Genomic DNA, 21,083 nt, shown 5'->3' with positions numbered 1-21,083 from the left:
GGCCCCTGAGCTCCCTGAGGCACATGGCAGCAGTGAGCAGTCCAGCGGAGAGAACATCGCTCCAGGGATCCCTCAGAGTGACTTACTGTCAACTCGTTTTCAGCCATAACCCACTTCCATTCTAGTGAGTGATGCCAAACCACGTATTTTAATGATCACAAAAAACAGTTTTCTTTTTAATTTCTGGAAATCATACCATCGAGTGGGGAAAACAGTTCCTGCGTGTACACAGCACTCGACAGTTTACAAGGTGCTGTCACGTTCCCCCCTCCTGTCACTATCCCAGCTCTGAGAGGCCGGGACATTATGGGCCCGTTTCCACAGATCAGCAAACCAAGGCCCAGGGAGGTAACGTGGTATGCGAGGGCAAGCGTGGCCATGGCGCAGAGGGCCTGGTGAGCCGCGACGCGCTCTCCACCGGTCAGCAGCCAGGTGGCCGCTGCTGTGGACAGGGCAGGCTGGGTAGCCGGGCCGCTGCCAGCAGAGGGAGGTATGGCCCAGCCCAGCCCCACAGCTGCCCTGCGGGAGAAGCGCTTACCTCTTGCTGTGAGGAACAGGGGGGTGTTGAGATAGTTGGACGCCAGCCGCTTCCTCTGCAGGGGACAGAAAACCAAACCAAACCACCAGATCATGGGGAGCCCTCCTTGGCCACACTGACCCCGCCCAGGGTTCACCCAGGACAGGCTCCCCATCCTGGGCTCCGGACTCCAGCCGGACACCCGCGGCCAGAGGCAGAAACGGGTACAGACACAGGGGCGTGGGGAAGGGGAGAGACAGGTCGGCCAGGGCAAAAGCCAGCAAAGGCTCTGCCCAACGGGTCCATCCCTGCTCCCCGTGGGCACGTCTGCCCCATTCAGGAAGGACGGTTAGGGCTCTCCGATTGGGGCAAATCAGTAACAAAGCTGACATCTGGCTGTCCATCTGTGTTCCTCCTGTATCTTCTTTCTCAGCTGGTTCTGGGGTCAGGTGGGGAAATGAGGTGTATTATGGATTGGCTCACTAAACCCCACTTCTCGGCATGAGTTCCAGGAACCCTGACAACAAAGAGTGGCCCCTGGTGCCCAAAGCATCACGGGTAGATGGAAGTTCCTGGTATATTCCAGAAGGTGACTTTAGTCCTGGGCTTTAGCAACCACAGGCCACGTGGGTTCAGACCTTGGTGGTTCGACATGGCTTTGGCTGTGGCAAGATGGTTCTAGACTTGGGTGATGGGCTGTAAACCCAGCTCTCTCAATGTGATTGGGCCGTGTTCAGGGCCAAGGGAGGGACCCACGGAAGCGCTGCTCCTGGGCTGTGTCCAGGGCTCAAGGTCACAGGGCTTTGCGTCGGCTCTTGATTCGCTAATCAGGTCACCTCTGGCCGTGGCCACAGGCTTCGGAGAAGAGGTCACGGCCATGCCCACAGAGCAGCGGATGCTTCCATCAGTGAACACAACCAAGGGGACAGCGCCCGTACTGTACGGAGGACACACCGTGTCCCTGGGTGGGGATGCAGAAACGGCTCCGTGACTCTCACAAACGGGGCCCAGCGCTTGGGGCCATGTCTCAGGACACGGCTTGCTCAAAAAATTGGCGAGGAAGCGAGCGGGTTTAACACGTGTGTTCTCCGAGCAGGCGTCGGGGGACGGTACAAGCAAGGACAGGCGGGCGGGCCGGGGAGCTAGGCGACGCAGACACAGGTGGGCTCTCCCCACGGGGCCACCCACGGGAGCCTCCCTCCCAGCGAGGGCCAGTCTGTGAGCCATAGATTTGGGACCACTGGCCCAGGCTGATGAACGCCCCAGGGGAAGCGAGCACGGCATTTCGGTGACCCTCCTCCGGGCCCTGCAGAGTCTTGCTGGCCTCTGGAACATGCCAGGCCCTGGCCTCTGCAGACACGGCTCCACGTCAGGGGGCTGCCCGACTTTGGGGCCTTCAGGCAATGGCTTCTGTTCTAGGGGAAGATTCCAGGGAGTTTTTCCTAGGAAAGCCCAGAGCATCTGGGAAAGGCTGCTGGCAGCGTCTGCAGAGCCGGCTTCTGGGAGATGACATCTGGATTTTAGCCTAGAATTTTGGACTTTAATTTGCAAGGGCAAGAAGATCTCATTCTGGATTCAGTTCCTCCCTGGGAATGTGCTGATGGGAGGGGGCCAAGGTGCTCCCTGGAAGGCATCCTTAAGTCCTGACACTACATCACTGGCTGGTGTTTGGTTACTCTCACCATCTCCTTATAGGGCCGCAGCGGGCCCCGGGCGGGCAGTCTGGACGGGATTTGGACTGGGAGGGAATTCCCTGCCTTGGAGTTCACTTTAATGCCCTATTTTACCAGTTTCGGCTATCCGGGGAAAGTGCACGCTGCCCACCATGAGGAAGCAGTCTTGGAGCTGGGGTACCGCCGTGTGAAGGGGAGCTGGGCTCAGTGCGTCGGGAGGAAGGAAAGCTGGGCATGCCTGGCCATGTCTCTTGTTCCTGGCCTCGTGCCTCCACGCGGAGGGAAGTCAACTGGAGTCACGGCCGCTCCCTTCCCTCCTCCCACTCCACTCCTCCCCGGGGGAGACAAGGAACCACCCTCACTCAGCCCAGCCCCTTCCGGGCCTTTCTCTCTGTGGCCTCACATTCTCGGCTCTCCAAGTCATTAGCTTGGCAGAGCCGGCCGGGCTCCGCAGTTGGGCCTGAGTGGTCCCGGGAGGCCCAGGCGGCCAGCACTGCCTGCGACCAGACCTTATGCCGGATAATCAGGGTGAAGAATCAGCCGGCTGCGACCGGCATCCCAACCACACCCCCCAGGGCAGCCTAGGTGAGGAGCCCCACTGACATCCCGGTCCTCTGCAACTGTCTCTCAACTGATTCTGAGCCCAGGAGGTAAAGAAAGAATTATTGACGGCACTCCCTGAACTCTAATCCCTGGAGGGGCAGGTGAGGGAGGCCAGCCCAGGAGAGCCTCCCCCTTCCCTGGTGTGGAGACAGCGGGTCCCTCACCTCTGTCTCCAGGAGGCCGCTGTAGGCGGGGTTCGCTGTGCTTCTTCTCTTCCGCTCCTGGCGCTTGCTCTGGATTTCTGGAAAGGCACATATGCAGCAGTTACTGGCATCTTCCTGCCCCAGGACCCTGGATGCCTCCTCTGCAAACCCCGGGCGCCACCATCCCTTCCTGCCCTGCAGCCTCTCTGCCCAGCATCCGCGCCCCAGAGCGGCCCCGGGCGGGTGGGTGCCCCCGGAATCGCTCACTCTGAGGCAGGGCAGACCTGCTGGCCCCAGGCTGAGGGCCTGACTGGTGGGAGGCTGGGAGGTTCCCAGAATCCAGGCCCCTGCTCTCAGCGAGGCCCCATGTGCCATCATCCGGCCCGGGGATGTGTCTCTCATGGGACCCTGGGGACAGCAGATGCCCGTTGGTCAGACGCTGGCCTGGCTGAGCTGCAGGGGGGACTCCGGGCTCCTGGAAAGGGCAGGTGCAGCCTCTGTTCGGCAGCCTGACCCCCCGGGACGCCAGGCACGAGTCCTCCTGATGGGGCCCGGCGTGGTGGGCCTCATGCAGCTCGAGAACTGGGTTTTCTCTCCCCCTCCTCAATTTCATTTTCTTCCTTTTGCTTTGACTGCCAGGTGGGCCCTGTCTCTCTGTGTGTAGCTGTTTTGACATTATTTCCGCATCTCTGTCTCTTGGACCTGATTTCTTCTTTGAAACTGCCTCAGTATTATTCGTGTGTTTCCTGTAAGGCACCTCAGACCCTCTTTGGGAAAAGATAGGGTCCAAATAAATAAGTATTTAGGGTATCATGGGCGAGAGGGAGGAGTGTTTTCACAATGAGGATGATTTAGAAAAATCATAACATTCCCAAATGTATTCGCAGAGTGCTTTTATCTCAGTCGCCACGACACCCCTGCGAAGTCTGAAGATGTGGTCTTCCTCACGTTGTAGATGAAGAGACTGAGGGTCAGAGTGGGGAAGGAGCCTGCCCAAGGTCACCCAGCCGTAAGCAGCACGGCCAGGACCTGAACACGGGACTTCTGGCATGCATGTGCAGACCAGTCCCACTGCCCCAGGCTGCCTCCATGGCCCCGAAGGCAGGGCACAAATAGCTCTCAAAGGCCGCCAAGCACAGCTGGATTCCTTACACTCAAGTTCAAGCAGGCGTATTCAGACATTCAGATGGAAGGCTCAGAGAACCCCTTCCAGCCCTGCACAGCAGAAGGAAGGGGGCCACGAGCAGGGGCTGCTCAGATGAGACTTGCCCACTGGGGCCAGGTGAGTGGAGCCTGGGGGTCTGGGTGGCTGGGCCACACCCTTGTCCCTCTCCACCCACATCTCCACCCCAGCTGCCGTCAGAGAGCGAGTCAGACCCAGGGAATGCAAAGGGAGGCGGCCGTGGAAAGGCCTGGACCCACCTCCTGGGCACGTCTGACTCAGCTGTGAGCTGCGTGGGGTCTCCAGGTCCCTTCCCTTCCCCGGGCTTCAGTCACTCACCTGCTGTGATGGAGAGAACCTCCACCCGAGATTAAAGCCTGTAAGTGCCTCGGGCACTGGGGGATTCAGTTCATTCCCTTCCTTTCCTCGATTTTAAGGAGGAAAAGCAAGTTAGTTTTCCTTCCCAAATCCAGATGTACTTGGGGTGTAGGGATGTTTCCACTTCATAAAATATCTTTAGCGGTGAGGTCAGAATCGTGGAAAACACCCTGAGCTGGGAGTCGGGAGACCTGGATTCCAGCCTGGGCCTGATACTGACTGGCTGTGGGACCTTGAGCAAGAGAATCAACCTCTCTGGCCTCAGCTTCCCCACGAGTGCAACCAGAAGGTTGGTTTCCATGCTTTCCAGGCCCTTAGAGTCTATGACGATGCACAGAGCTCATTTGTGATTGCTCTTATCGGTGAAGTCAAACAGCACCTGTAGTATTACGCTGACCTGTCTGCTCAAATAATGTTCTGATTTCCACCGATGGGTTTGGGGGCAGACAGAGCCCATGGACCAGTTCGACAGCAGGGGAGGTGGTGCTGGGCACTCCTCTTGGTTCTTTACAACAATCCCAGGAGGAAGGGTGGGTTATTATCCCATTTCACAGACAGAGAAACTGAGGCCCAGAGGAGCTGGGTGACTTGCCCAAGCCTGAGTAGTTAGTAACGGCCGAGCTGGGCACCCTGCTCTTATCACTTCACTGTGCTGCCTCCAACTTGGGGGCAGGGAACCCACAAGCTCCCTCCAATAGACACAGTGGGTTTTGTGCACAGTCACAAGCTGGGAGAGCAGGCAGGCGCCTTGGTCTTTGTGGTTACCACCTGGCACTTGGCACCAACCGCACAGAAGGTGGGTAACACCCGGGCGCTGCCATCTGACCGGGAATCCAAGACCCACCGCTTCTGTCTGATGCCAATTCAGCACACCCCTGCCCCCATCCCGCAGACCAGGCCCAGCTCCGCCACAAGGGCCCTCACCTTCCAGATGCTCCGTCGTCACCAGGCCCAGCGCTACCATGAAGGCGATTTTCTGAGGGAAGGAAACGGAGAAGGGTTAATGCGGCTTTTCTATTTTGGGTTTCCTTAGTTTTCATTTAATGCCCTTTCTCTGTCCCAGGACACCACCCAGGACCCCGTATGACATCAATCATCCTGTCTCCTTAGCTCTTCTGGGCTGTGACGGTTTCTCAGACTGTCCTTGTTCTGGATGACCTTGGCCGTTTGAGGAGGACTGACCAGGAATTTTGTAGGCAGACCCTTGTCTGGGATTTGCCTGATGTTTTTCTCAGGATTAGACTGGGGTCTTGGGTTTTGCAGGGAGACCACAGAGGTGAAGGGCCCTCATCCCATCCCCTCGGTGCGTTGCACGTGCCGTCAGCGTGGCTGATCACTGTGACGTTGACCTTGATCACCTGGCTGAGGTGTGGCTGTCAGGCGTCTGCTCTGCAAAGTCCCTCTTTACCCCACCCCCGTCTACGCTGTCCTCTTTGGGAAGAGGTCACTACGCACGGCTCACATCTAGGGAGGTAGGGATTAGGTCCCACTGGTGCTTTTTGTTTTGGCCATATAGACTTTTAAAAAATTGTATGTAGAATTTATCAATATTTTCTTTTGTAGTGTCTGGATTTTTGCATCTTAGCTAGAGACTCTGAGTTTAGAGAGCAAGTTGCTTATGTTTTATCTTAGTACCTAGAGTTTCACTTTTTCCAGTTAAATTTTTGATCTGTTTGGCATTCATCCTGTTGTATACGGTGTATATGGATTCATTTTATTCCATGTGGCCACTCGTTTGTTCCAATACCATTGATTGAAAATTCCATCTCTCTGCTTTTCACTGATTTGAGGAGTGAATCATACCTAGATTATCATACAAACACACACACACACACACACACACACACACACACACGGCCTTCTATTCCGTTCCTTAAATCTTCCCATCTATTCATGAGCTACCACCTCACTTTTAGTTATCAAGGCTTTACAGTAATCTGATAGCATTAGAATCCCGTCCCTGTTTTTTCCTGTTCTGAGCTTCTTCGGTTCTTCTTGTTTATTTTTTCACGTGAAATTCAGAAACCATCTTTGGTAGTTCTGAGAATGAGGGAATCAGTTGGTGTATTTCCTGGGATGATGCTAAAATTATAACTTAACTTAGGACATAAGGACAGCCTAATATTAAATTTTCCTCTCCAAAACCACAAGGTGTTTCTGTTCTTTCTTTGTCTTCAGGAGTTTCAAACTTTTCCTCAAACAGGTATTGATTATCACGTTTATTCCTTGGCAATTCATCCTTCTGTTGCAATCGCAAATGCAGTTGTCTAGAAAGCTTCTAACAGGTTGCTATGTGTTTCTCTAAAGACTACTGACGTTTGTAAGTTAATAACACACCCGCCGCCATGCTGAATTCTCTTATTGTCTGCAGCAGTTTTTCCATTGAGATTCTCCTGGGTTTTCTACAGCATCTCAAATAGCGACTGTTTACTCCTTCTTTCCAGTTTTTACTTCAAAGCTGTTAAAAATAGTTTGCCTCAATTTGTCAGCTTTAAATCATATTCTTCGATCCACTGACAGTTCCAACTCTACAAACGTGACAGTCTGAGAGCTTATTCCTCCTCTCTACCTTCTCTCCCTCGCTCTCTGTTCACTTAGGTGAATCTTACACATTAATATTTATGTGTCATCTTATACATGTAATATTTACATTCTGTTCCAGCACGCTTACCCTGTTTGTTTTACTCTGTAGTTAAATATGCACGACGCTCAACCAGCGTTGGTGCCAAGCTTTCCCAAGCGTCTCGTGGTTGATGGGGGTTGAGTTTCTAGTAGTTTCTCACGAACGGCTCATGGGAACAACATTTCCTGAGTTCCTGGCAGATTTAAAACCTTTAGTCTGTGGCCTTTCAACGTGAAGGACATCTTGGTTGCACATAAGATCCTTGGGTCCCCTTCTCCCTTCCCGCTCTCCTGTGTTCTGGACTGAATGTTGCTGTGGAAAAGTTAGAAGCCGGCCCAGTTGTTCTCCCTCTAAAGCAACTTGATTGCTTTTGCCTGGATGCCTACGGATCCTTTTGTTTCCATTAAAAGTCAGTGACTTTACTGGGCTGTGACCCAATGTTAACCCAGCACACACGTCAACTTCCCCTGGTACCTAGTGTGTCCTTGCAGTATAGAAATTAAAGTCTCCTTTTATTTCAATAAATTTTCTTGAATTACCTTTTTTTAAATTAAAAAAATTTTAAATTATTATTATTAATTTTTGGGCTGCTTTGGGTCTTGGTTGCTGCACGCGGGCTTTCTCTAGTTGCAGCGAGCAGGGGCTACTCTTCGTTGCGGTGCGCGGGCTTCTCATTGCGGTGGCTTCTCTTGTTGTGGAGCACGGACTCTAGGTGCGTGGGCTTCAGTAGTTGCAGCACACGGGCTCAGTAGTTGTGGCTCACGGGCTCTAGAGCGCAGGCTCGGTAGTTGTGGCGCACGGGCTTAGTTGCTCCACGGCACGTGGGATCTTCCCGGACCAGGGATCAAACCCGTGTCCCCTGCATTGGCAGGCGGATTCTTAACCACTGTGCCACCAGGGAAGTCCCTTGAATTATCTTTTAAAAACAGTGAAGCATCACCACGCCATGAAAAGTCAGGCCCATCAGATTCAATCCTGTAAGACGTGTGCTCACGTCAACACAAGACTACTAAAAATGACTGAGGTGGCCACAGAGCTGCTCAAACAGGGATTCTGAGGTCCAGCGAGCTTCAGCCAATTGATGCCAGCACAGGCTGCAGTTTGGTTCCACCTGGTTTCAATGTCACTTCTAGGGTCCTGTGGCTGAATGGACAGTGGCCTCTAGGAATCTGCCAGTCCTGGCACCCCCTTCACTGGCCTGAACTGGGAAGACTGGGCTGGGCCAATACCAGTGGAGCCCATGCTCTGCCTCCTGGTTCCCCACTCAGCCTTCTCTTCCCTCCAGCCCTTCCTTCGCAGAAGATAACTTCAGCCCACCATCACTGACATAACAGAAGCAAACTGCCTACCACATTATAGCCAAATTCATATCGCAGGGAACCGTGGGCAAGTTTTACTGTAGCTCTTCTGCCCCGTCATCTCGCTTTTCTTCTTTAAAGCCTCCAATTATCCACCTGTTGTATCTTCTTTGCTTGTCTTCTCTAGGTACCACTTCCTAATATTTAAAAATCCATTCTTTCTTTTTTGTTTTGTATCCTTCTCTCACTCCTGCCTCCTAGGTCTTACTGTGTCTTCTGCTGTGTCTATGGTGCCCTGTGCTCCTCCAGTTATGTATTTATGTGATGGTCTTACTATTTTTTCCTGAAATTTTTCAGCTCACGTTTCCCTCTCTCTAGTACTTCAGCCATTTAGCCATCTTTTCCTTCAGTCCTTGTCTTTCAGCACTGCAGTTTCCTTCTTAGTAGTGATTATTGTATTCATTTCTTTCTTTTAATTCATAGTAGAATACTGGACTTTGGGGGTAGTATTTTTTATTTATGGTAAACATCGCTTCTCTTTCTCATATTTCTCCTTACGGTGGCTTTGTACTGACTTCACTCTTCCAATACGGTGCCTCAGTGGGATTCTGTTTTATCACGCCTCCTTGCTGCCCAACAAGGTCAAGGAGGGTCTGTGGCATCTCCTCTGCTCCTGGAGGCCTTACGGAGGTTCTCTTTCCATATTCCTTTGTGTGGTCCCAGCCCTGTCTACCCTAAGTGCAGCTCATAGACACTGCCTGTCCTTTTGCACTTGAATACAGACTTGTGATCCTCAGTATGGCTGACTCTTTCTGCAACCTGCAGCTCCCTGGCCTTCAGCAAGGCCCCGCCCACACCACTCAGTTCTGCTGCTTCATATATATATGAATACATAATTTATACATATATATATATAATTTTATATATATATAAAATTACATAATTTTCTATGCTTCTTTGTATCTCTGTGGTGCCATATTCCAAAGCACTAATAACCTCTGTTCATCCTGTCTAGTAATTTTTTTTTATTTCAATCACCATGTTTTTCATTACCAGATTTTCAAATAATTTTTGTAACCGTCTGATGTTTTATTTTCATGATTTTTTTGCTTCATTATTCCTTATTTATTTCAAGTGGATGTTATTCCTTTATCTTTAACTTCTTTGAGTATCCTAAACATATTTAAAAGTCATTGCTATGAATACGCCACAAAATTAGCTTTACCTTGAATAAATTCATGTTCCAAAAGTTGATTTTATTGATTGTCCTTCTTAGCATTAGATTGCATCATGTGTTTTACAATTCTGTCTACAGACTCACCTTGGGCACTGCTTCTTTTCTTCTCTGTTTTATGTTTCATTTTCTCTCCCTACTGCTTACCTTCATCTTATAACAAGTTTGCAGTCACCCTGGCCTTGCCCAGCCCAGGGGTGGCCCCAGGATCAGGCTGGCTCCTGGACTAGCAGGGAAGCCTGGTTCTGCTCCTCTCTTGCCAGAAGAATTTTGGGGACCCACTGCCCCTTGGGAGCTGCCTGGTCACCCTCATCTGATTCTGAACCTGGGGGCCACAGTCTGGAGCATCCGTCGTGCTCACTGCCTGTGTTTCTGGGACACAGTGATGCACAGCTATATCTTTACCACTGGCTCTTCCTGCATGCTATCTGTTGTTGCTGAGGGTTTGCAGCAAAGAGGTATGGTCCAAGCGAGAACTCAAAGCCATCCCAATGGGGGCTGTGCTCTGATGGGTTTCAAGAAGGGGGGTGACCAATACAAAATTGAGGAGACCCTGCCATTTTTGATGATATGGATGAAACTTGAAGGCATTATGCTGAAAGAAATAAGGCAAACAGAGAAACACAAATGCTCTATGATTTCACTTATACATGGAATCTTTAAAAAATGAACTCTTAGCAACAGAGAACAAATTGGTGGTTGCCAGTGGCAGGGGGTGGAGCTTGGGGGAAATGGGTGAAGGTAGTCAAAAGCTACAGATTTCCAGTTATATGATAAATAAGTACTGTCCAGCATTGGACTGGAGTTAACAATACTGTCTTGTAAATTTGAAAGCTGCTAGGAGAGTAGATTTTAAAAGTGCTCATCACACAAAAAATAAATAACCATGTGAGGTGATGGATGTGTTAACTACAATCACCCTGGTGATCATTTTGCAATATACACATATATCAAATCATTATGTTGCACACCTTAAACTTATACCATGTAATATGCCAATTACATCTCAATAAATTCTAAATGGAAGAATTTTTTTAAAAAGAAGAGGGGTGACTTGGTTGTTTCTGAATTGCCGAAAGATCCTTCTAGCTGCAGGGAAGAACCCATCTAGGGGTTGGGAGCCTGGGCAGGGCCAGGGCAGGAACCGGGGCTGTGGCAGCAGGGATGGTGTGGAAGGAGGGAGCATCTGTGTGCACGGGTCTTGCCCAGACAGGCGGCCGGGGCTGGCGTGTGGCAGGGCTGGAACAGGGCTGGAACTCCTGCTCTGGCTGTCATTCCAGACATGCTAATCTGAGGGTGACCAGCTTGGACAGATGCTGCCTGAGGCCAGGATAATGAGTAGCACAGAAAAGGCCAGGCTCTGTCCTAAAGAAGGCAGAGGACTTGGAACAGGAAAGAGCTGATGGGGCCTGGGGCAGAAGCCTGGAGCCCCGATTCTGTCTGGGTTGAGTGGCGGACATGCTAGCCTCTCTCAGTCTGCCTCCTTGTCTGTACAATGAACACTGTAATTCCTGCCCCACCTACTTCGCAGAGCTGCTGGGAGGATGCGGGAGAGAAGGGGAGGAAGCACGGTTAGCTATGAAGGCTCACTCGGCAGAGAGGTGGGCTCACCACACGGGTCCCTTCGATGCCTTGGGTGGGCACTGTCATCTCATCTCATCTCACAGGCGCCTGTGGGCTCAGAGGTGCTGGGCATGTGGGGTGTATGGACACTGGGACCTCGACAGCCGCTACCCCAGAAGCCACCGTAGAGCTGAGCCTTACAAACAACCGTCAGTGTCTCTTGACCCCAAATCCACGCCCCACCCCAGGACCCCTGAGCCCGCGTCTGGCTCAGCTGGTGAAGTTTCTGGGGCAGCTGCTGCTCTGGCCTCAAGCGCTCCTGACTTAGATTCTTCACGAATAGGTTCAAAGGCCACCACGAAACCCGCGTCTGTGCAGCACGACTGCTCCCAGCCCTCTTCTGAAAGCAACTTTAATAAGGATTTTTACACCAGGACATGTTGTAATTGCAAGTTCTATTTAAGTCATTACACGTATTTACACTAATTATGTAATTAGATGTAATTATACTAATTGTATAAATGCACAATAATTGACTAAGATATACTTTGAAAGAACAAAGAGAATCTACCCAGAAAACCTTCCCAAAAATTAAGGGTGCAGCAAACCCCATGGGAGGACAGAAGTGTGCTCATGGGAGCCTGAGCTGCGAGCTGGCCCCAGGCCTCACGCCGCTCACGGTAGGTGCTCATACACTGCCACCGAATGGAACGGATTGTCTCTCTTGAGACAAAACTGGGCCTGAGGCCACAGAGGAAACTGGCTCCATCTCAGCCTCGGTGAGTGGTAGACTCTATGAATTCCCAGCAGGCTTTCTAGACACGTCAAAGGACAATAGCCAAGTCCCTCTCCTGCTCAAAGATATTCCATGGCTCCCCACTACCCAAGGAATCAAGTTCCACCTCGGCAGCATGCGTCGGGTCTTCCAGGATTGGGCTCCGATGTCTATCTTTAACCCCATGTCTAGAAATTCTCACACACACATGCTACCCACGGTCCAAACAGACCAGCTGACTTTCCTGGGAGTGCTGAGTCCTTTCCCCTCTGCCCGGGCAGTGCCCTCCCCCTGCCTCTTGGCTCTTTTACTGAAACCCTACCTGTTCCCCTAGTCCCTTCGATTGTGCCCCCTCCCCTGCAAGGCCTTCCGCAGTCCCTCCAGATGGAAACACGGCTCTCTCCCTCTCCCTGGATCTCCCACAGCTCAGAATCTGTAACTCTCTGATGACACCTGACATTTTTTTAACCCAAGTTCAAGTCCTAGTGGCCGTGCCTGTGTCTGCCAGTAGGAGTGAGTTTCCCTGGAGCCAGGACGAACTACATCTGCCCCATCTCAGTGTCCCTATCCTCAGCCCAGAGCCTGGCCTGCAGCAAAGGCTAAGACATGATTGACAAATAAATGAATGGATGAATGACTTCTTTGGATGACAGCACTTTGATAAAAAGAATCAGAAGGAACTGGAGGAGCCCAGAGGGATCTCTTCTGCCTGCTGGGGATGGGTGGTCAGGGAAGGCTGCCTGGAGGAGATGGTTTCTGAAGGGAATCTTGTAAGATAACCAGTCAATAGGGAGAGAAATGGGGGCCAGACAGGGGCAGTCACATGGAGAAAGGCCCAGGGGGTGGTGATTTTGGCCCAGGATGGCTGAGGATGCAAGCAGGAACACAAGGACGTCGCTTGCTGTAACCAAAAATTCCACAAAGAGCTGACATTTAAGGCCTTCAGGGTCCTGCTGTGCCACCTTCAGACATTCAGTGAACAGTGGGGTGGAGGGAGGAGCAGGGCTGCTTTAGGGCCACACGTGCCAAGAGCAGCGCTGTCCCCTGGACGGAGGGTCCTGAGGACAGGGGGACGGGTGGGGACAGCGGGGGCTTGGGGTGGTAGGTAACAGCCAGCAGTGCCCAGGCACTGTTCTGGGGCCTCGGCAGACACTGACTCATGGGATCCTCCCAAAAACATCGCCAGGAAGGCAGACTCGCCCGTGCCATCCTCACAGATGAGGAAACCGACGCGATCTGCTCCCCACACCCGCGCACCCCGCCACAGCTGCGCTGGGATGCAAATCCAGGCAGTCTGGTCTACGATTGGTGCTACCCACTGCCCCACGCTGCCGCTCAGCCAGCAAATCCGGGACACACAACGGCTGAGACCTCGGCTCACTGGGCCAGTGCTGCCTGGAGCTCCCACTCTGCCCAGGGCGGCTGTGCTCTGGGCTTGTCGGAGTGAGGCCCGTCCCCACTCCCTGGGCAGCCGTGTCCTACAGCGGCCCCCAGACCACAGCCACCCACCTCGGGGTTCTCCTGGCTCGGGGGCCGGTCTTCCTTCTTCTTTTTGGTGGCCTGAGCTCCCTGAGATGGCTCCTCTGTGGGCGGCCGCGACTCCGCCGTGCTCTCGGGCTGCGTCTGCACTTGAGGCTGAATGATGATGACCTGGAGACGGGGCAGAGGGGTGAGGGGGGAACTGGAGGGCCCAGGGAGGGCAGGCCCACAGGGCCCAGGGCCAGGAGTGTCTGCCCCAGACGGGCACGGGGCCTCGAATGGCGGGATCACAGAGGAACGAGGAGGCTTGCACCCACCTCTCCAGTCCACGGGGTGCCTGCACCCTAAGGAGAGTCTGCATGAGAAACGGTCCTGATTTAGGAACCAGAAGGCCTGGGTCCAATCCTGTGCTACTGTCTCCCAGCTGTGTGGCCTCGGGGAGGTCACTTCACATCTCTGAGCCTCAGCTTCCTTATCAGTAACACCTTCGCAATACCTACTTCCAGGCAGGCTGTGAAGATTCAGGCGGCAAGAACTCAAGGCAGGTTGGTTTCTTTCTCCCCAGTTCACATGCAGGGAAACTGAGGCTGAGAGGGCTCAGACGTGCTCCCTGCCTGAGGTCATCAGGTTAGGGAGCAGAGGGGCTGGGACCCTTCCCGGGTCTGTCTGGTTGCCTGCCCTGCCCCCCCCCAACTCCCACCCTGCCCCTTCCTCCCCCCCGACCCAGGCCACTGTCTCCGAGGTGCTCAAACCTGGCCTGGGGGTTTGGGCAGATGGGAGGAAGGAGGTCCCGTTTTGCTCGCTCTGAGGGGCCCTGCCAATCCTGGGGGGATGGAGAGGGGGAGGGGAGTCTAGACCCCACTCAGCATCAGGCAGAGTAGACCCGATCCAGCGGTCCTCATGGGGTTCAGGTCTCATTGGTTGGGGTGAGGTGCCTGGAGCTGAGAAGTTTGAGATTGACTTCTGCTGCCCGGCCTCTCCCTAGGCCACAATCTCCTTCACCTGTGAATCATCTATCTTATTTATTTTTTTGGACATTGAATTGGGAAAGAATCGTTATCTTTTTCATGGATCTAGGTAAAAGAATTTACCAGGAGCAGCCCTGGGTCTGGCCTCAACCAGGAGTGACTCGAACTGTTTTTCCCTCCTAAGAACACATAGTGACTTGTGAATTTTTTTCTTGGATACTTGCAGCAGACTTTGTTTTTTCTTCTTTCTTTTTTTCTGTGACTTGTGAATTTGAAGCTCTTATGCATGAAGAGAAAATGCATCCCATTTTTCTGCTGGCTTAAGGGAAAGGACTTTGTTCTTCTTTGTATCATAATTTTGAAATCCCAGAATTCTCTGGATGGAAAAAAATGCTCCCTTTTTATATTCATGGGAAGAAAACAGTAAGATCCCACGCAGAAAAAAGGGCAAAGAATATCCTCAGATGAGCCACATGGAAGGAGACAGCATTTTTGAAAAGTACAGGGAAACCTTCAAGTTCAATACTAACCAGAGGAATTCCACTTTCAACGACCAGCATCTGTTTGCATCAACTAAATGAGCAAAAAATGTTTAAAAATGACAACACTGAATGCTAGTGAGGTTGCAGTGAAACAGGCACACTGAACCAACATACGTCTGCTAAGCACCCCCTCTGGACCAGGTACCATCCTGGGGTGCACTTTTCCTCACTGGAACTTGCCATCCGACCCTGGCTGGTGATAACTCTTTAGGCTTGGAGAATCCTTGGGGATACTGTCCGTGAGTGGGAGAGCTCAAAAACATACCCAGAAATATACTGAGTGCAATAACATACGGCTGCAGGAAAGCGGCTGACACTCGGGCTGGGAAGTAGGGGACACGGGCCATAAGCAAGAGAGGGGCAGCCTGGTGGACCCTGAATTGGAAACAGAGGAAAAGAGGCCAAAGAGAGGAAACGGCACCTCCTATGCAGCCCCAAACACCTCACACAATCATCAAGGAGCTCAGAGGGGAACAGGAAGAGGATCTTAGTTTTAGTTTTAAATCTTGGCAACAAATCATAGATATTCCGTTCAGGCACCCAGGGTCCCAAAAGTCCTTGACTATCTCCCTCCATCGGCAGAGACCCTTCCAGTTGTCCACTTGGCCACACTTCCAACAGGTGAAGTAATTCATCCATCGACCAATCATTCTTTTCCTACTGGTATTAATTCATTCAGCCACACAGTCTTTTGCTCACATATTCATTCCCTTGTAACCCCATTATTCCCAGGCCAATTCATTCATTCATCCACACCCTCATTCACGCAGCATTCATTCTACCACTGACTCATTCATTCATTTGTACACGCCCCCCTCCCCCAATTCACGCACTGATTCATTCACTTATTGTTCATTCCCATGCTGTTCATTCAGTCCTCTGTTCACACTCCATCCATTCCTTTGGCCACCGAATCATTCTGCCATCCGGTCATTCATTCTGCCCGGGCCCCCTTCACCTGGCCCCTCGGGGAGCCTGCCCGCGGGCGCCCTCACCTTGTTGTCGGCACTGATGAGGAGGGGCTGGACTTTGACGCTGTCGCTGACCACGGACACGGCGGTGCTGGGGGCCATGGCGGTGGCATTGCTGGGGGCGGTGGAGATGAGGGCGTAGGCCACCCCGGCGCTGCTCAGAGGAGAGGTGACGGTGGCAGGCTCGGGAAGGGCACGGGGCTGGCTGCCGGGCGTTGGCACATGGCTCACGGTGTTGTTGGCAGTGGGGAGGGCTGGGCTGGGGTTCTTGATACTGACCACGGTGGCCTTCTGCAAGGCTGGGGGCTGCTTGGGTGGCCGGTCCCGGCCCGGGGTGATGGGGAGGCTGTCTGGAATCAGAGTCTTTGGCCTAACCTGGGGAGGGAGGGACAGTGGCACGGTCAGATAGACACACAGATGGGGTGATGACAGCCACGGCAGATGACAGGGGCACAGACATGACCTGGTCAGGGACTCCCACGTTAGAGGTGAGGAGATGGCAGCAGAGAGACCGTGGACCTGCCAAGGCTGCCCGGGTCCTGGGCGTGCACTGACTGGCCCGGGGGCTCTGGTCGCGGGTGTGTGCCTGTGTGTGTGTGTGTGTGTGCGCACGTGCATATATTGGGGCAGAGGGAGAGGTGGCCCTTGGACTTTTACAGTTGAGGGGTGTACGTGGGAGTGAAAACTCCTAGGAAAACAGCACTGACCTTGAGCAGAAGCCTTTCCTTGGAGCCCCAGTCCTGACCCTTCCTTGCTCAAAAGCCTTCCGTAGCTCCCCATGGCCATCAAGTCACTGACAGGCAAAGCTCAACTCCATTACTCAATATCCAAGGCCCCCAGAAGGCCCCTGTTGACGTCTCCAGTGCTATGCCTGCTCCCACGTCCCCTTCCAGTGCCGCCAGGCCTGCGGTTCCCGTCTCCCCACCGCCACCTGCCTCCTCTTCTCACCCCCGTGTCCTCACGCTCCAGGATCCTTCTGGGGTGCTCGCCCCCGAGGCCTGCCTCCACCCTGGACTACCAAGACGTCCTACCCTCGGAGCCCTGCTTCTAGCACCATCTCCTCCAGGAAGCCCTCCCGGACCCCCAGGCAGGCTATGAGCCTCCTCAAGGCTCCCATAGCCCCTGCGAATCCTTCTGACTCAGGCCGATCACTCTGGGTTCAAATCATCTGATTCCTTGTCTGTCCCCCTCCTGGAATCTGAGCCTCTTGGGGACAGGATCCTGTCTAATTCAGCACAGGTGGGCCTTCAGCGAGGCTGCCACAAGGACAAGAGGGCCCAGGGCAGCCGCCCCTCACTGTCCTCGAGCTGGGGGCATCTGCCCAGGCCTGCAGCCCCAGGACAGGCAGGAGCCGTTGTCGCCTGTGCAGCTGGCAGCCCCTCGCAGCTCAGCAGCAGGTGTCCCGCAAAGCTGCGTACTGGGCGGTACCCAGCAGGCTTCTGCTCCAGACCAGGCCCAGCTACAAAGGCTTTGAGCCCCGATTCAGTCCTCACGGCCGCCAGGGAGGCACTGGCACCAACCTCTCTGCAGACGAGGAGACGCAGCCCAGATGACTTGCCCAAAGTGCAGAGCCCAGTGGGGGACCCCGGCTGGAACCCAGGCCCATGGCCTGGCGTCTGCGCCATCTCCTGAAATATACCCTTTTGTCCAGAGTTTCTAACACTTTTTTGACTGTGACCCATATTCAAAAATCTCCATTAGGACTTCCCTGGTGGCGCAGTGGTTAAGAATCCGCCTGCTATGCAGGGGACACGGGTTCGAGCCCTGGTCTGGGAAGATCTCACATGCTGTGGAGCAACTAAGCCCGTGCACCACAACTATGGAGCCTGTGCTCTGGAGCCCACGAGCCACAACTACTGAGCCCGTGAGCCACAACTACTGAGCCCATGTGCCACAACTACTGAGCCTGCATGCCTAGAGCCCGTGCTCCACAACAAGAGAAGCCACCGCAACAAGAAGCCCACGCACCACAACGCAGAGTAGCTCCCGTTAATCACAACTAGAGAAAGCCCGCGCACAGCAACGAAGACCCAACGCAGCCAAAAATAATAAATAAATAAATGTATTTTTTAAAAAAAATCTCCATTACGTTGTGATCCAGTCCAGAAACAAACTGTTCACGAAAAAATGCTTATGATGCGTCTTGGTATTTTCTGCTGTCTTTTAGTCCAGCCTAGTTTATTCCATTAAAAAAAAAATCCTGGTCATGACCCACTAAATTGATTTCTCAATTCCTCAGTGTGAAAAACTGGGTCTGGTCCAAACATCGCCTCTGAAGGGCAGGCAGAGAAGGCAGGAGAGGAAAGGGACTCCCACGACGTCGCACCCAGCTCAGGGCTCACCTAAACCTCACTGCTGAGGGGCTGTGGATGGACAGACAGACAGACAGACAGCCCGGGGCCCACCCGCAAGCTGCTTACCTGAGGTAGCACTGCCGCTCCTTGCCCGGCCAACCTCTGCAAGGAGCTCACCTGAGGACCCGTGACAGGCACTGCAGTGATGGTTCCCAAAGCCTGGAAGACAGAGGAGGGCGGCACTGAGACAGGACACGGCACCGGGACCCACACGACCCCACCCAGCCGGCACCCGGCGACTCTCCCCAGCCTGGCGGCGCAGGGGTGCCTTGGAGACAGCGAACTCTGCTCTCCTCTCTCTTCATGGTAAGTTTTTGTTTGTTTGTTTGTTTGTTTTTTTAATAATTACTGTTGTGGGCACTTGCTATATGCTAGGCCCTGTGCTAAGCACCTCGATGTATGTATGTATGTATGTATGTATTTATTTATTTATGGCCGTGTTGGGTCTTCGTTTCTGTGCGAGGGCTTTCTCTAGTTGTGGCAAGCGGGGGCCACTTTTCATCGCGGTGCGCGGGCCTCTCACTATCGCGGCCTCTCTTGTTGCGGAGCACAGGCTCCAGTCGTGCAGGCTCAGTAGTTGTGGCTCACGGGCCCAGTTGCTCCGCAGCATGTGGGATCTTCCCAAACCAGGGCTCGAACCCGTGTCCCCTGCACTGGCAGGCAGACTCTCAACCACTGCGCCACCAGGGAAGCCCCTTAATGGTAAGCTTTTAAATCACAAAAGTAATATGTATCATGCAAGAAATTTTGGAAACCAGAAAAAGAAAGAGAATGGCATCCCCAGAAAACTATCACTGTCTCACATTAGCTTCCTTTTAAGTACGTTTTCTCTATAGCTGTACAGGGAATTCTGTAACCTGTTTGTTTTTTTTTTCATATTGATTCCCTGCAAACATTTTTTGTTATTTTATTTGATCTATGAACATACAAACATGCAAAGTGAAAAGGAGGGAGGAAGGGGCAGAAAGAAAATGAAGGAAGGAGAGAGTTTGAGAGACAGAGAAGAGGGAGAGAGAATAGAGCAGGGAAGACAGAGAAGGGAGAATAAGGAGTTTATTAGATTTATAAAAATTACCTTAAGTTTACAGAGTACACACAGCTCAATTTGCCTATAGTTGTGACCTGAATAATCCTGCCAAATTTCAGGACAGGCTATTTAGTAAACATGATGTATGTCTTGACAAAATAAAGGAGGCTACTAATAAGAACCAGTGAAGGTTAATTAAGAAAAAATCATGCTAAACTTGGAGCTTCCTTCCTTCCCAGTTTCCTTGGACTTGTCTTTTCTCATTTCTCCAGAGTGGAATCCACTCTCATTTTACCCAAAGACACAGCACCGCTCACACCAAACAGAATGTGATGTGTAACCTGTTTTTCTACTTGTACTTAAGGACACACGTAAGGTTTCCTGAAGTTGTTACCATCTCCATAAATCACTCCTTTAATGGTTATAGTCTTTCATTCAGCAGACATCATGTTATTTCCTCAGCCAATCCCATCCTCCTAGGAATTTGGGTTTTATTCCCATCCTTTTCCAATTAATAAACAGTGGTGCAATATACATCTCGATGGATAAAGCCATTTCTGCATCACAAAGTATTTCTGTAGGACAGAGTCTGAAAACAGGAATCAATGGGTAGGAATTTTATTTATTTATTTAGTTAGTTAGTTATTTATTTATTTAGTTAGTTAGTTATTTAGTCTGCGTTGGGTCTTCGCTGCTGCACGTGGGCTTTTTTCTAGTTGCAGTGAGCAGGGGCTTCTCACTGTGGTGGCTTCTCTTGTTGCGGAGCACAGGCTCTAGGCGTGTGGGCTTCAGTAGTTGCAGCACGTGGGCTCAGTAGTTTCAGCTCACAGGCTCTAGGGCGTGCAGGCTTCAGTAGTTGTGGCACTTGGGCTCAGTAGTTGTGGCTCACGGGCTCTAGAGCACAGGCTTAGTAGTTGTGGCACACGGGCTTAGTTGCTCCGCAGCATGTGGGATCCTCCCAGACCAGGGATCGAACCTGTGTCCCCTGCATTGGCAGGCGGATTCTTAACCACTGCACCACCAGGGAAGTCCATCAATGGGTAGAAATTTTAAAAGGTAGGACTATTTTTGGCCCTTGATATATGTCTCCACTGTGCTAATTCAGGAGGGGCCATGACCAGGGCTCACCCCAACACACCCTCAAATCTCAGCCTCCGAGTCAGGGCTCTTTCCAACGCATGATGGGATGGCCACACCTGCAGCAGGGTGGATATTTAGGGTGTGGAGATGGGAGATTACACCCTCCCAGGGACTCCAGGCCCACACAAATACAGAGGATGTGTTTTGGGGTGCCCGTTTGCCTAAGGTCCCTTTTCTAGGAATCAACACTACCTACAGCTGATGAAGGGGAGGTTCCACATGGCCACATTTGTACCCCATGAGCCTGCCTGATGGGGAGAGGCATCTCTCACTCAGGGCCAGCCAAACCACCAGTGACCAGAGAGGTTCTCTCTTGAACTTAGAAGCCAAATTCTTAACAAAGTGTTAGCAAATCAACCCCAGCAATAATATGAAGGATAATACATCCTGCATAAGTTGAACTTATCCCAGGAATGCAAGGCTGCATCACCATGTGAAAATCACAAAAAAATGTATGGTTATCTCAATGTATGCAGAGAAAGCACTGAACAAAATTCAACATCCATTCATGATAAATAATTTCAGCAAACTAGGAAGAGCAAGGAACTTCCTTAACCTGATAAAAGGCATCTATAAAAAATGAACAGCTACCATCATACTTAATGATGAATGTTTTTCCACTGAGATCAGGAA

The 21,083-nt window shown here is 52.1% G+C and overlaps 1 protein-coding gene and 1 long non-coding RNA gene across 4 annotated transcripts in view; one reads left to right on the top strand and one right to left on the bottom strand.

Annotated features, from left to right (window-relative positions):
* The window catches only part of PHF21B (PHD finger protein 21B), a 99,921-nt gene that overhangs the window by 6,837 nt on the left and 72,001 nt on the right, over nucleotides 1-21,083 (bottom strand). For 2 of the 3 annotated variants that reach the window (XM_007189180.2, XM_057557631.1), the window contains exons 3-8: nucleotides 18,350-18,442; nucleotides 15,954-16,304; nucleotides 13,479-13,619; nucleotides 5,401-5,452; nucleotides 2,958-3,034; nucleotides 539-593 (exon numbers count right to left, since the gene is read on the bottom strand). In XM_007189180.2, coding sequence (XP_007189242.2) covers nucleotides 539-593; nucleotides 2,958-3,034; nucleotides 5,401-5,452; nucleotides 13,479-13,619; nucleotides 15,954-16,304; nucleotides 18,350-18,442 — 769 coding nt within the window. The remainder of the gene's footprint in view (nucleotides 1-538; nucleotides 594-2,957; nucleotides 3,035-5,400; nucleotides 5,453-13,478; nucleotides 13,620-15,953; nucleotides 16,305-18,349; nucleotides 18,443-21,083) is intronic. The other variant, XM_007189181.2, reaches the window with a different exon arrangement.
* On the top strand, nucleotides 2,610-9,496 carry LOC130709300 (uncharacterized). The gene is made up of 3 exons (XR_009009813.1): nucleotides 2,610-2,840; nucleotides 3,824-4,218; nucleotides 5,540-9,496. It is a non-coding gene; the product is annotated as an uncharacterized LOC130709300 (long non-coding RNA).

Source organism: Balaenoptera acutorostrata, chromosome 11, assembly GCF_949987535.1.
Source record: "Balaenoptera acutorostrata chromosome 11, mBalAcu1.1, whole genome shotgun sequence".
Lineage (NCBI taxonomy): Eukaryota > Metazoa > Chordata > Mammalia > Artiodactyla > Balaenopteridae > Balaenoptera > Balaenoptera acutorostrata.
This window is presented reverse-complemented; position numbering and strand designations above follow the sequence as displayed.